Here is a 12,490-nt window from a genome sequence, read left to right as displayed (position 1 = left end):
GAGTAAAATCTGTTTCTTCTCGTTTCCCCTCCTCGCTGTTGTTCAGGTTTATGGATAACCTTCAAACAGAGGTTTTGGAAATTGAGTTTCTGACCTACTCTAAAGGGATGACCACCATCAGTGAAGAAGACTTCGCCAAAATCCTGCTTCGCTTCACCAATGTGGAGAACATCAGCGCCTACCTGGAGAACGTCCGCCACTGTATACCTGACGAGAAGGTACGGTACATACACGCACGCAGTTTTTTACTGGGAAAGGAACACAGATGAATCAACAGCTGTGCAAATGACTGGAAATACACTAAAATCTCTTTCTCATCCCAGCTAATTTGAGTTAACGTTGACTATTTGTGCGTGGACGTATCTGCACAATATATCGTAATTTATTTTTGTTTCTGCTTGTTTGGACCATAGACTGTGTTTCAATCAGGAGTGACCCCATATCGAATGAACAATAATTGATTACATGGTGGTACAAAGTCTTTGGCGATTAGACTCCATTGTGATGTCCTATATCAAAGGGGGTAGTGATGCCGTGGTGAGATTAGGTATATTCCCCCCTGGAGTCTAGACACTGGTGGGGGTGGTGGTGAAGGGAGTTGCTGCAGATCCGATGAAGGGATGTGGAGCAGGCCTGGGGCCTGGGAAAGATCCAATCTCAATGCGTCCTCAATGCGTCTTGAGTGTGTTCACACCTGTACTTAGAGCTGTCCACTTGTGATCCGCTCACTCAGGACGCATTTTAATACCAGGTCTGAACAGGGCCATAGTCATAGTCTCTATGGGTCTTGTGTAAGCTATAATAGTGGACTTTTTTTACTGGAGCTGTAGGGCTAGTATGGACTTAGTAAGTCAAAGTAAAAATGTGGAGAGCTGCAAGAACAGAAGAATCGCCAAATGTTGGTAGTAAACTCAGAGAACGCTGCTAATTTTTACAACACGGTTTTGACCAGGATTTTGGATCATCGTTTTTTTTCCTTAGTTAACACCCGATGCCTCTACTAATCTTTCAGTTGTTTCATTTCTTTTTCCTGTTTTGTGGGTGCTCCCGCCTTCCAGCCATCTAGAGCGTCCGTAATTTCCCACCACTGTCTATGCCTGAGGCTGTTGTGGCTCTCCGCACTTCAGCGCTCCGCTGCCTCACTTGACCACACACATACATACACACATACATACATACATACATACAAACACAAACACTTGCCTGCATTTCCAGCTTCATGTGAATGTCTATCTATCTATCTATCTATCTATCTATCTATCTATCTATCTATCTATCTATCTATCTATCTATCTATGTAGTTCTTATGCAATCCAACTCTATTTGTGTCCCTCCCTTCTTTCCTTTTCATGCTGTGGAAGAAGCAGGAGGTTGGTCTCTGCTTCGTACAACACACAACCTGCAGTTACAATCTGTCCTGCTATTGAGTTACCTCTCTGTCGTTTCATATAAAGGAAGATACACGGCTACCTAGTTATTTTTTATATTTATCTTTGTATTTTAATCTTTTTAAACCTGCATAGACTGCATTTCCTTATTTTTTTATCATTTATAGATTTTATTTTTAACGTATACTGTTTGTTATTAATCGAGCCGTCATGAGTTTGATCTTGATTCACAGCACAGAGCATGGGGCGGTTTACGGCTACTTGTTGAATGGCTTCAGCATTGTTAATGAATGCAGCTACTTTACGGTTATGAAACACTGCAAGAAGGTTTGAAATTTCCCATATCATGCACAAACAATCCTGACATTAATGACCTGTTATGTCATTAATAAGACTATTTCATGGAATCGCTCTGTTATTGATTGATAGTATGAGTTTTTTTTTAATTATGGTTAGTTGATATTGCAGACGGCAGAGTGGATGTGCCTCATTGAATGCTGTATGCACGTCTGTCAAGGTCCCTTTGGATGGCAGTCTCTGCTGAAACACTCATTACTCTCATTTTCAAGCTTCTCTTTCTCCAGAGAATGACATTTTCATCAATATTTCATCAATACTTCTCTTAAGTCATTTTCTGGGCTGGTTCACACGTGTTTTTTTTCTGACATTTCAGGGAATCACCTTTGATGAGTTCAGATCATTCTTCCAGTTTCTCAACAACCTCGAGGACTTTGCCATTGCCATGCAGATGTACAATTTCGCCTCTCGCTCCATTGGACAAGGTAGGAAGAGAGCAGTGGGGCTGCAGCCACCGAGGGTCTTTTTTCCTGCCAGCTTGGTGCACAACAAGTAGCCAAAATGATCTCCTCTCTCTCCTACCAGATGAGTTTGCAAGAGCGGTGTATGTGGCCACTGGGCTGAAGCTGACACGTCACCTTGTACACACCATCTTCAAGATCTTTGACGTGGACCACGACGACCAGCTCTCCTACAAGGAGTTCATTGGAATAATGAAGGACCGGCTGCACAGGGGAGCCAGGGTGAGCAGCTGTGTGTGAGAGGAACAGAAAGATTGTTGCTAGTTGAGGAAAAAGCGCTCTTAGACTTTAAACTGTTTGACTTAAAAAACTATTTTTTAAAAAGCTGGTAACATCAATGAATTACTTGAAGTGATGTCAAACTCCAACTGAACTGGAAATCACCTTGAGCAGCTTCATAGTGATGTTCCCAAGGAGAGATTCTGCCCTCTAGTGGTGTATTGTGATACAATACTACAGTCCAACAGAAGTGAAGGGATGCACCGATACTGGATCGGATATCGGTGACAATGTGGCCGATCTATTCAATTCAATTTTATGTTTATATACATTATGTACTTGAATTTTAATTTGTGCTTAAGTAATTCCTTTTAATTAAAAAGTTTTTTGTAAGATTTATTATTTTAATAATTTTTATTTAATTTTTTAAAATAAAATTAAATCACTTTTTTGTTTTACAAAGTTAGGAAAGTAATGTTTAAGTCAAGCCTGATGTTGTCTTACACATAAATGAATGATCCCGGTCACTTCCTCACAGTGAGGCATACAGCTTATTAATTAAACACTGGTATCGGATCGGTACTCGGTATCGGACGAAGCCCAGGTATCAGTATCGGGACTGAAAAAGTTGTATTAGTGCATCCCCACATGAGGTGTCAGGTTGTTACACGATAACAGATTACCACTAACATCACTAGCATTGAGTGAACCTGGAAGTTGTTCTATTTATGACCTTATGGGATTCTTTGGATGCTGTCTTGGCCTCACAGTCTTGGCTTATTAACAGTGTTCTCTCTTTGCTGTACTTGCATCATCAATCTCTCTTCCTAACCCCCCCTCTCTTTTACCTCCCCTACATCTTCCCTACTGTCTCTCCCTGTGTTTTCCCTTCTTCCTCTGTCCGTCCATCTTTTTCTCTGCCATGATGTCTATCCACTGACCTCTCAGGGCTTCAAATCTGTGGAGCGCTTCACCTCTTTTAAATCCTGTCTGAAGAAGGAGCTGGCAGGCAGATAAGTACCACCAACAACAGACAGTTGGATTAAAGCAACATTGTGTAACATTTAGAGGGATCTATTGGCAGAAAACAAATATAAAATCAATAAGTATGTTTTCTTCTGTGTTTACCAGGTGAAGGGCCGACACCACACCTCCTTCTCCGGCTGTGTTCGCTCTGGGGCCAGAAGACAGGTGCACAAGCTCTGGAGGAGGTTCCAGGAGAAGCAGTAGAGGAGGCCTGAGTTAACAACAACATGGTGTGTTCAAAGGCAGATCTCCGTTGGACCTCCACAGCCGATACTAGCATGCCTGCACACAGCTGACTGAAGCTCTGTATGATGATGATGATGATGATGAGCATCATCACTCCTGTTTCCGTTCTTGTTTTCCCAGTCGTCTCGATCTGATGCCAAGTATGATTTACAGTGTATTAAAACAAAACAGAATTAGATTAGAAAACTACTCTCCAAACATGGCACCTCCACAACAGTCAGTAGAACTGCAACTAACGATAATTTCTATTTTGGATGAATATAGCGTCTTTTTTTAATTAAGCTATAAAAACATTGTTTTAATTAGCTTACTTATTCTGAACAGCCTAAAATTTTTATAACAATATTATATAGATATTACTAAGCAAGTTTTAGCATTTTTGAAGTTCTACCAACTAAATGATTTTCACTTAATGAATGACGTTTTAAATTATTTATCCAAACTATAATATATGTCTTTTTAATTAAGAATAATTAGCTGAACTGCTGCACTACAAACTGTACCAACTGAAAGAGCACAACACTAATTAAATTACAAAAATCTATTTGATAATGTAAAATAATATATTGACATACAGCAGAACACTGAAGTCGTAGAACTAAATGAAGGTATTGTGAATATGTATTGTCTGTCTTCACCTCTTTTTATTCATATCAGTCTTTTTTTTTCACTTATATTTTGATGATCTCATCTAGCCAGTATAATTGTTGCTTTTTATTGCACTAAGAGAGTATATAAACACTATTGCTACAGTTAGGATGCTGTATTATCCTAATATTACTACAGCACCGGGGATATCTTTGACCTGGAGGTGGCAGCATAAAGCATGAAAGACAAGGGATGAGATTGTTTTTGTAATATTGTAATTTGATATGATCCTTAATGTCTTAACCTGTTTTGTGTCTTAGTTGCATGTATGACAATATATATATATGTCTATATATGACATAGATATCCACACGGGCGCCTTCTCTCCATTCCCTTTCTCATCCGAATAATGTCACATAGCAAACCAGCAAATAATTCAGCACTGTGTAGCTTTTAAAATGAATAGAATTGCAAAACATGTGCATTTATTACATCAGCATTATCTGTCATTTATAACTAGGGATGCACCGATCTGACTTTTTCAGTCCCGATACCGATAGCGATACCGATAGCGATACCGATAGCGCTACTGTGCGATACTGTGCTTTGGGTATCGACCGATACCGAGTACTGATCGAATCTGATCATCCAATCATCGTGTGGATCACTAATCACTAAGATAATTCCTCTATATGTAGGGCAACATCAGGCTTGACCTAAACATTGCTTTCTTAACTTAAACAAAATGTAACAAATAAATATAAGAAAATAGATAAATAAAATAAATATATTTACTGAATTGATATTTATTATTGAAATAATTAATTGTACACTGGCAACTTGGCAAATAAATCTTCCAAATTATCAGGAATTACAATTCAAGTGTAAACCCTTTTAATGCAGCAACAAATTGGTCAAAACTTAAACAGGAATTAAAATGCCAGTATAATGTATATAGTATATAAACATAAAACTGAATTGAATAGATCGGCCAGCTATTTGAGTCAGTATCAGCCCGATATCCGATCCGGTATCGTTGCATCCCTATTTATAACCCAATCTTTAATGTTATAATATATCATGAATCATTGAATATAAGTTTTAAATGTCGGTGTGAAATATGGAATATATTTTGAATATATTGAAAAGAAAGGAAGAAGTAGGAAATGGTAAAATGAAAATGTATGTAAATTATTCCCATCATGTTTGCAATAATTCATGTGTTTGTCACCTCAGTGGAACCTGGGGAATTAATTTACATGCACGAATAAACTATTTTAAGAAGACATCTGTGGTATTCACTGCGCATGCGCAACGACACCCGTTACGCAACCACGTTCTAATTGACAGAAGGACGATGTTACTGTGAGCTGAGTGGAGGCGTTCAAACGGGAAGTTCATGGGAGATTAACACTTTGTGCAGCAGTTCCACAGCAGATAACTATATCGGTAAGTTTGTTGACACAATGTTGGCACTAATGAAGCGTTAAGAAAACATTAGTTGACATCACAGGAGGTGAAAATGATAACTTTAACCGTTAATTAACTTATCTAGCTAACTTCAACCGTTAATTAACTTATCTAGCTAACTTCAACCGTTAATAACCGTTAATTAACTGTTATCTAGCTAACTTCAACCGTTAATTAACTGTTATCTAGCTAACTTCAACCGTTAATTAACTTATCTAGCTAACTTCAACCGTTAATAACCGTTAATTAACTTATCTAGCAAACTTCAACCGTTAATTAACTGTTATCTAGCTAACTTCAACCGTTAATTAACTTATCTAGCTAACTTCAACCGTTAATAACCGTTAATTAACTGTTATCTAGCTAACTTCAACCGTTAATAACCGTTAATTAACTGTTATCTAGCTAACTTCAACCGTTAATAACCGTTAATTAACTTATCTAGCTAACTTTAACCGTTAATTAACTTATCTAGCTAACTTCAACCGTTAATAACCGTTAATTAACTGTTATCTAGCTAACTTCAACCGTTAATTAACTGTTATCTAGCTAACTTCAACCGTTAATAACCGTTAATTAACTGTTATCTAGCTAACTTCAACCGTTAATAACCGTTAATTAACTGTTATCTAGCTAACTTTAACCGTTAATTAACTGTTATCTATCTAACTTCAACCGTTAATAACCGTTAATTAACTGTTATCTAGCTAACTTCAACCGTTAATAACCGTTAATTAACTTATCTAGCTAACTTCAACCGTTAATTAACCGTTAGCTAGAATATTCCATCAACCGTTAATAACCGTTAATTAACTGTTATCTAGCTAACTTCAACCGTTAATAACCGTTAATTAACTTATCTAGCTAACTTCAACCGTTAATTAACCGTTAGCTAGAATATTCCATCAACCGTTAATAACCGTTAATTAACTGTTATCTAGCTAACTTCAACCGTTAATAACCGTTAATTAACCGTTAGCTATAATAATCAATCAACGGTTTGCGGTTGATGGATTATTCCAGCGTTAACTAACGTTACCGGACATTAAGGGGAAACCGTTACTATCAACAGAGTTTTCTCCGGTTCTGTTCGTCCCATTTTATTTATAAAAGCCTAAAGTGAGTTTGTTTAAGCTTATCTGTAGTTTGTGGAGCTACAGAAGCGAAAACAAATTAACTTAATGTCACCTGAAGTGAGACAAATATGGTCACAAAAGTTATAAAAATCAGCCTTTCTAGAAAGTTTAAACATGTTAGTGTTGTTATCAGTTGTCATAAGTTATAAAGGCACCTATACAACTCTATGTCCATCTTAGTGAAAGTGTATTTTCCACTGTTTTTAACAGTTCTCGCTGATGAAGTTGTTAGCTGGTGAAATGCTCCCATCGTGTGTCGTAGGAAACCAACTGCTGGTTAAAACTAGACAAGAGCAGTATGTTAGGGTAAAAATGAATTCAGGGTTTTCGACATGATGTCGCTGTTTGCTATTGTAGATCACTTATTTTCTCTGGCAAAGTTTCCTTTTAATTCTAATCTTAATTTAGAGTGAAGATAGCCCATACTTCAGATTTTTAAAGGGCTTTTATTTTGAAAATTTACATCAGAATGTACTATTATTCTCCGAGTGATACTCTAAGGTGGTCTACTATTATTCTGAAGTGAACAGTTTTCTTTAATCAATTATATCTATCTACTGTAATTTAAAAGTCAGATCAGTCTTTGGAAATGTATTCTTTAATATTAAGTTTGACTAAGTATTTACATTATTGGAATAATATTTTTCTCTGAACTACATTTTGGAGGCGGTTGTTTTTCTTTTCAATTATCATTAATTTCATTTAGTATTTCATATGTATCAATTTTATATGTTTAATTATTCCTTCCTTCATTTATTTATTATCGAGGGAACTGGCTTGACTGTGTTTTTCGGAGTGGAGGCTGGCTTGACCGCAGTGTGGATCTGGCGTTGGGAGTTGTAAGCGGAACCTTTACATCTCTGCCAAGTTTCTGTCAGGAACATTACAAAACGACGCACCGTTCAGCATAAACCCGTAAAACATGGTGTAAACCCTAATTTAACCTAATTTTAAAGCTTAATTTGTCGCTTATGTTGTTATTGTGTTAAATGTCCAAACAGAAAGGTTAATTCTAAAGGTTTTGTCTCGTTCAGCTCTTTAATAAATCAACAAATATAAATAAAACTCGGGGGGCGCCTGTGACGTAATTCGCAAAGCATTGTGGGTATTAAGGAATTGAACCTTAACATTAGATTAACAGCTTTAGCAACAGTTTAGATTTAAGTGGTAATGTCATGGTTGTGTTGTGGTTATACTTTGTTTGTTTGGTCGTTTTGGTCATGTGTGAAGGCGAGGTGAAACCATGAGCGAGAACGATTGTCCTGTGAATCACTTTCTGTTTTCACCCTCATAATCATTAAGACTATACTTTCAGGGATCATTTCTATAGTTTCTGACTTGAGAAATGTGTTTCTAAAGTGTTTGGTCTCGCTAACCACGATGATGAGTCGTGATATTCCCTACTGAGCGTGAAGCGGATAGAGAATAATGATTCAGTTCATAAGTTCCCTATCATTGATGATCGTTCATTACTTCCTTGTGGAGTATTGAGGTTGGGAATATGATCAGAGTGGTAGCCTTACAATGTAAAGAAAATTTAAATATAATTAGCAGGAGAGTATATGGCAGTGTTACTTTTTAATAATACAAAGTAGACTCACCATTTCTAGCGAAGTATAGAAATTAGGCTTTTGTGTAGCCAGTAATTTGAATTTTGACTTTTTTGTAGCTTTACCTTTTTGTTACTTACTCCAGACCTTTTATACAAGTGTTTTCTTTAGTGATGGCGAGCTGAAGCTTCATGAAGCATTGAAGCTTGCAGCAAATTGGTTCGGAAAAGGGTTCATTTCTCGAGGCTTCATGTGCACACGAAACCACCTGGTGGTCAAAGATAATGTGTTTTCAGGCAGATATGATCTTAACCATGTGATATGTGATATACTGTATTTTGCGCCAGTAAAAAGGCTGTTGGGAATGACTATAAACAATGAAAAAAATATATTATTATATTACCATGTAATCCATGTATATCTATATAATATATAATATAACGACTATTTTCTAGTAAGTATATTATAAGTTTATAACATACATGTATAATAAACTGTAATTGTTTTGTGAGGAATGCATCTTATGTGTGTAAACCAATCCTTTGGTCAATAATTGTATCGTAGTGTAGTGTAATATAATATAATAATGGCAAGGCTTCATGAAGGCTTCCTGGATTACTCGACACACGCTCCGAAGCCTCGGCACAGCACGTAACATCACTAGTTGCCAGTATTTTGAACTTTGACTCATTGTGATCAGTGTACATTTCTGTGCTTTTCTTACTTTGTTACTTACTTCAGACGTTTTACACAAGTGTTTTCTTTATCTCAGGGCTGCCTCTCTCCCCATCTGTGTGCTCTCTGTATCACAGCTGTGCTGTCAGAGTCATGCAGTGATTGGCTGGGCTGTTTCATTTATATAAACACACATGACTGGACGAGACGCAGCTACTGGAGGAGCTCGATGATGGCAGAGAGGAACCCTGAGCGAAAATGATTCTCCTGTGAATCACGTGCAGTTTTCACCCTCAGTTAAAGTAAGATTATACTTTCAGGGATCATTTCTATAGTTTCTGACTTGAGAAATGTGTTTCTAAAGTGTTTAGTCTCGCTAACAACGATGATGAGTTGTGATATTCCCTTCAGAATGTGAAGCTGACACAGAATAATGATTTACTTCATATGTTTTCTGTCATTGATGATCGTTCATTACTTCTTTGTGAAGTATTGTGGTAGGGAATATGATCAGAGTGTTAACCTTAATATGTTACATATAATGAAATGGAATTTACAGGAGAGTATGTTGCAGTAATACTTAATAATAAAACAAAGTAGACTCATTTCTTCTGGAGTAGGAGAGAAATTTGCTTTTCGTGTTGCCAGTATTTTGAATTTGGCTCATTGTGATCAGCGTACATTTTTGTGCTTTTCTTATTTTGTTACTTACTTCAGACCTTTTATACAAGTGTTTTCTTTATCTCAGTGCTGCCTCTCTCCCCGCCTGTGTGCTCTCTGTATCACAGCTGTGCTGTCAGAGTCATGCAGTGATTGGCTGGGCTGTTTCATTTATATAAACACACATGACTGGATGAGACGCAGCTACTGGAGGAGCTTGATGATGGTAGAGAGGAACCCTGAACGAGAATGATTATCCTGTGAATGAGATGCAGTTTTCACCCTCAGAGTCATTAAGTCTATACTTTCAGGGATCATTTCTATAGTTTCTGACTTGAGAAATGTGTTTCTAAAGTGTTTGGTCTCGCTAACCACGATGATGAGTCGTGATATTCCCTACTGAGCATGAAGCTGATAGAGAATAATGATTCAGTTCATAAATTCTCTATCATTGATGATCGTTCATTACTTCCTTGTGGAGTATTGAGGTTTGGAATGTGATCAGAGTGGTAGCTTCTAAAAGTTAAATATAATGAAATGCAACTATCAGGAAAAAATATTATAGTTTTATTTCATAATACATATTACAATGACTTCACCCAGTTTAGATTTAAAGAAATTTTTTTCATAATATGTGTGTGTAGCTAGTGATGGCAAGATGAAGCTTCATGAAGCAATGAAGCTCTCGAGCAAATTGGTTTGCAAAAGGGTTCATTTCACGAGGCTCCATGTTCTCAGGAAACCACCTATTGGTCAAATGGTGTAAAACATGCAGATATATTCCAGATATGTAGCAGTGGTTTAACTGGGCAGAGGACAGTGAATGTGCTTGTGTAACTAGAGGAAAATGATAGATGGGAGACATTTTAAATTTTTCTTCAGCCTTCTTTATGGAGCTTTGATGAAGGGAATATGATCAGAGTGGATCTAGCTGTGTTTTGAATTATAAATATAAGTCAATCTGGTTTGAGTTTCATTCTGGTATAATGTGTAGTGGTAGTAGCAGATATGTAGAAAAGTAAGTTGATAAATTAATTATCCAAACAGCTTGGTTAATTTAAAAGCTTTTGGCTTGTACAGGCTTTTAATAAGTCAACAATTATGAATGAAATTCATGGATGTCTGTGACTCAATGTGCAAAGCATTGTGGGTATTATGGAATTGAACTTTAACATTAGATCAATAGCTTTAGCAACAGTTTAGACTGAAATTTTAATGTCATGGTTTTGTTACGGTTATACGTTGTTTACTGGTCGTTTTGGTCATGTGTGACGGCGAGGTGCAACCATGAGTGACAATGATTGTCCACTGAATCACTTCCTGTCTTCACCCTCAGAATCATTAAGACTATACTTTCAGGGATCATTTCTATAGTTTCTGACTTGAGAAATGTGTTTCTAAAGTGTTTGGTCTCGCTAACCATGATGATGAGTCGTGATAATCCCTACTGAGCGTGAAGCGGATAGAGAATAATGATTCAGTTCATAAGTTCTCTATCATTGATGATCGTTCATTACTTCCTTGTGGAGTATTGAGGTTGGGAATATGATCAGAGTGGTAGCCTCTAAGTGTTAAATACAAAGAAATGCAAGTACCAGGAAAACATTTTGTAGTTTTATTTCATAATTTTTATTAGAATGACTTCTTCCAGTTTAGGAGAGAAATTAGTTTTTTATTGATGATATATCTTTTAAAGTCCATTTAAATTTTTAAGATTTAAAGAAAAAGCGTTTCTAATGTGTGTGTGTTAATAGTGATGGTAAGATGAAGCTTCATGAAGCACAGAAGCTCTCCAGCAAAGTGGTTTGCAAAAGGGTTCATTTCACGAGGCTCCATGTGGGCTCCATGTGCTCAGGAAACCACCTGTTGGTCAAAGAGTGTAAAACAGGCAGATATATTCCAGATATGTGACAGTGGTTTAACCGGGCAGAGGACAGTGAATGTGCTTGTGAAACTAGAGGTAAATGATAGATGGGAGACATTTTTCGTTTTTCTTCTGCCTTCTTTATGGAGCTTTGATGAAGGGAATATGATAAAAATAATGAAATATAATTATCAGCAGAGTATGTAGCATTATTACGTAATATTTATACAAAGTACAATAATTACTTCCAGGTCAGGAGAGAAATTAGACTTTTGTGTTGCCAGTATTTTGAACTTTGGCTCATTGTGATCAGTGTAAATTTGTATAGCTTTTCTTATTTTGTGACATATTTCAGACCTTTTATACAAGTGTTTTCTTTATCTCGGTTCTGCCTCGTCTGTGTGCTCTCTGTATCACAGCTGTGCTGTCAGAGTCATGCAGTGATTGGTTGGGCTGTTTCAATTATATAAACACACATGTCTGGACGAGACGCAGCTACTGGAGGAGCTTGATGATGGTAGAGAAGAACCCTGAGCGAGAATGGTTCTCCTGTGAATGAGATGCAGTTTTCACCCTCAGTCAAACTAAGACTATACTTTCAGGGATCATTTCTATAGTTTCTGACTTGAGAAATGTGTTTCTAAAGTGTTTGGTCTCGCTAACCACGATGATGAGTTGTGATAATCCCTTCAGAGCGTGAAGCTGACAGAGAATAATGATTAGGTTCATATGTTTTCTGTCATTGATGATTGTTCTTTGCCTCCTCATGGAGCTTTGATGAAGGGAATATGATCAGAGTGATAGCAGCAGATATGTGTAAATGTAATTTGAGTCAAGACGATACCAAATT

The 12,490-nt window shown here is 37.0% G+C and overlaps 1 protein-coding gene and 5 non-coding genes across 20 annotated transcripts in view; all 6 read left to right on the top strand.

The window, feature by feature from the left end:
* The window catches only part of micu3a (mitochondrial calcium uptake family, member 3a), a 36,375-nt gene extending 30,804 nt beyond the window's left edge, over nucleotides 1-5,571 (top strand). For 9 of the 15 annotated variants that reach the window (XM_074630773.1, XM_074630769.1, XM_074630778.1 and 6 more), the window contains 4 exons: nucleotides 47-218; nucleotides 2,062-2,170; nucleotides 2,271-2,428; nucleotides 3,557-5,571. In XM_074630773.1, the coding sequence (XP_074486874.1) occupies nucleotides 47-218; nucleotides 2,062-2,170; nucleotides 2,271-2,428; nucleotides 3,557-3,655 (538 nt within the window). In that variant the 3' untranslated portion in view covers nucleotides 3,656-5,571. Of the gene's footprint in view, nucleotides 1-46; nucleotides 219-2,061; nucleotides 2,171-2,270; nucleotides 2,429-3,373; nucleotides 3,443-3,553 lie in introns of those variants that run through there. The other 6 variants (XM_074630777.1, XM_074630771.1, XM_074630775.1 and 3 more) reach the window with 2 other exon arrangements.
* A 2,619-nt stretch (nucleotides 5,572-8,190) lies between these two features.
* Nucleotides 8,191-8,406, top strand: LOC141765422 (small nucleolar RNA U3). The gene has a single exon (XR_012593473.1). It is a non-coding gene; the product is annotated as a small nucleolar RNA U3 (small nucleolar RNA).
* Nucleotides 8,407-9,420: 1,014 nt separating this feature from the next.
* LOC141765452 (small nucleolar RNA U3) lies at nucleotides 9,421-9,635 on the top strand. The gene has a single exon (XR_012593503.1). It is a non-coding gene; the product is annotated as a small nucleolar RNA U3 (small nucleolar RNA).
* A 436-nt stretch (nucleotides 9,636-10,071) lies between these two features.
* LOC141765435 (small nucleolar RNA U3) lies at nucleotides 10,072-10,287 on the top strand. Its single transcript, XR_012593486.1, has one exon. It is a non-coding gene; the product is annotated as a small nucleolar RNA U3 (small nucleolar RNA).
* Nucleotides 10,288-11,119: 832 nt separating this feature from the next.
* On the top strand, nucleotides 11,120-11,335 carry LOC141765431 (small nucleolar RNA U3). The gene has a single exon (XR_012593482.1). It is a non-coding gene; the product is annotated as a small nucleolar RNA U3 (small nucleolar RNA).
* Nucleotides 11,336-12,226: 891 nt separating this feature from the next.
* LOC141765446 (small nucleolar RNA U3) lies at nucleotides 12,227-12,442 on the top strand. Its single transcript, XR_012593497.1, has one exon. It is a non-coding gene; the product is annotated as a small nucleolar RNA U3 (small nucleolar RNA).
* The last annotated feature ends 48 nt before the right edge of the window (nucleotides 12,443-12,490 follow it).

This window comes from Sebastes fasciatus, chromosome 3 (genome assembly GCF_043250625.1).
Source record: "Sebastes fasciatus isolate fSebFas1 chromosome 3, fSebFas1.pri, whole genome shotgun sequence".
Classification (NCBI taxonomy): domain Eukaryota; kingdom Metazoa; phylum Chordata; class Actinopteri; order Perciformes; family Sebastidae; genus Sebastes; species Sebastes fasciatus.
The sequence above is the reverse complement of the archived record's forward strand: the minus strand, read 5'-3'. Positions and strand labels throughout refer to the sequence as shown.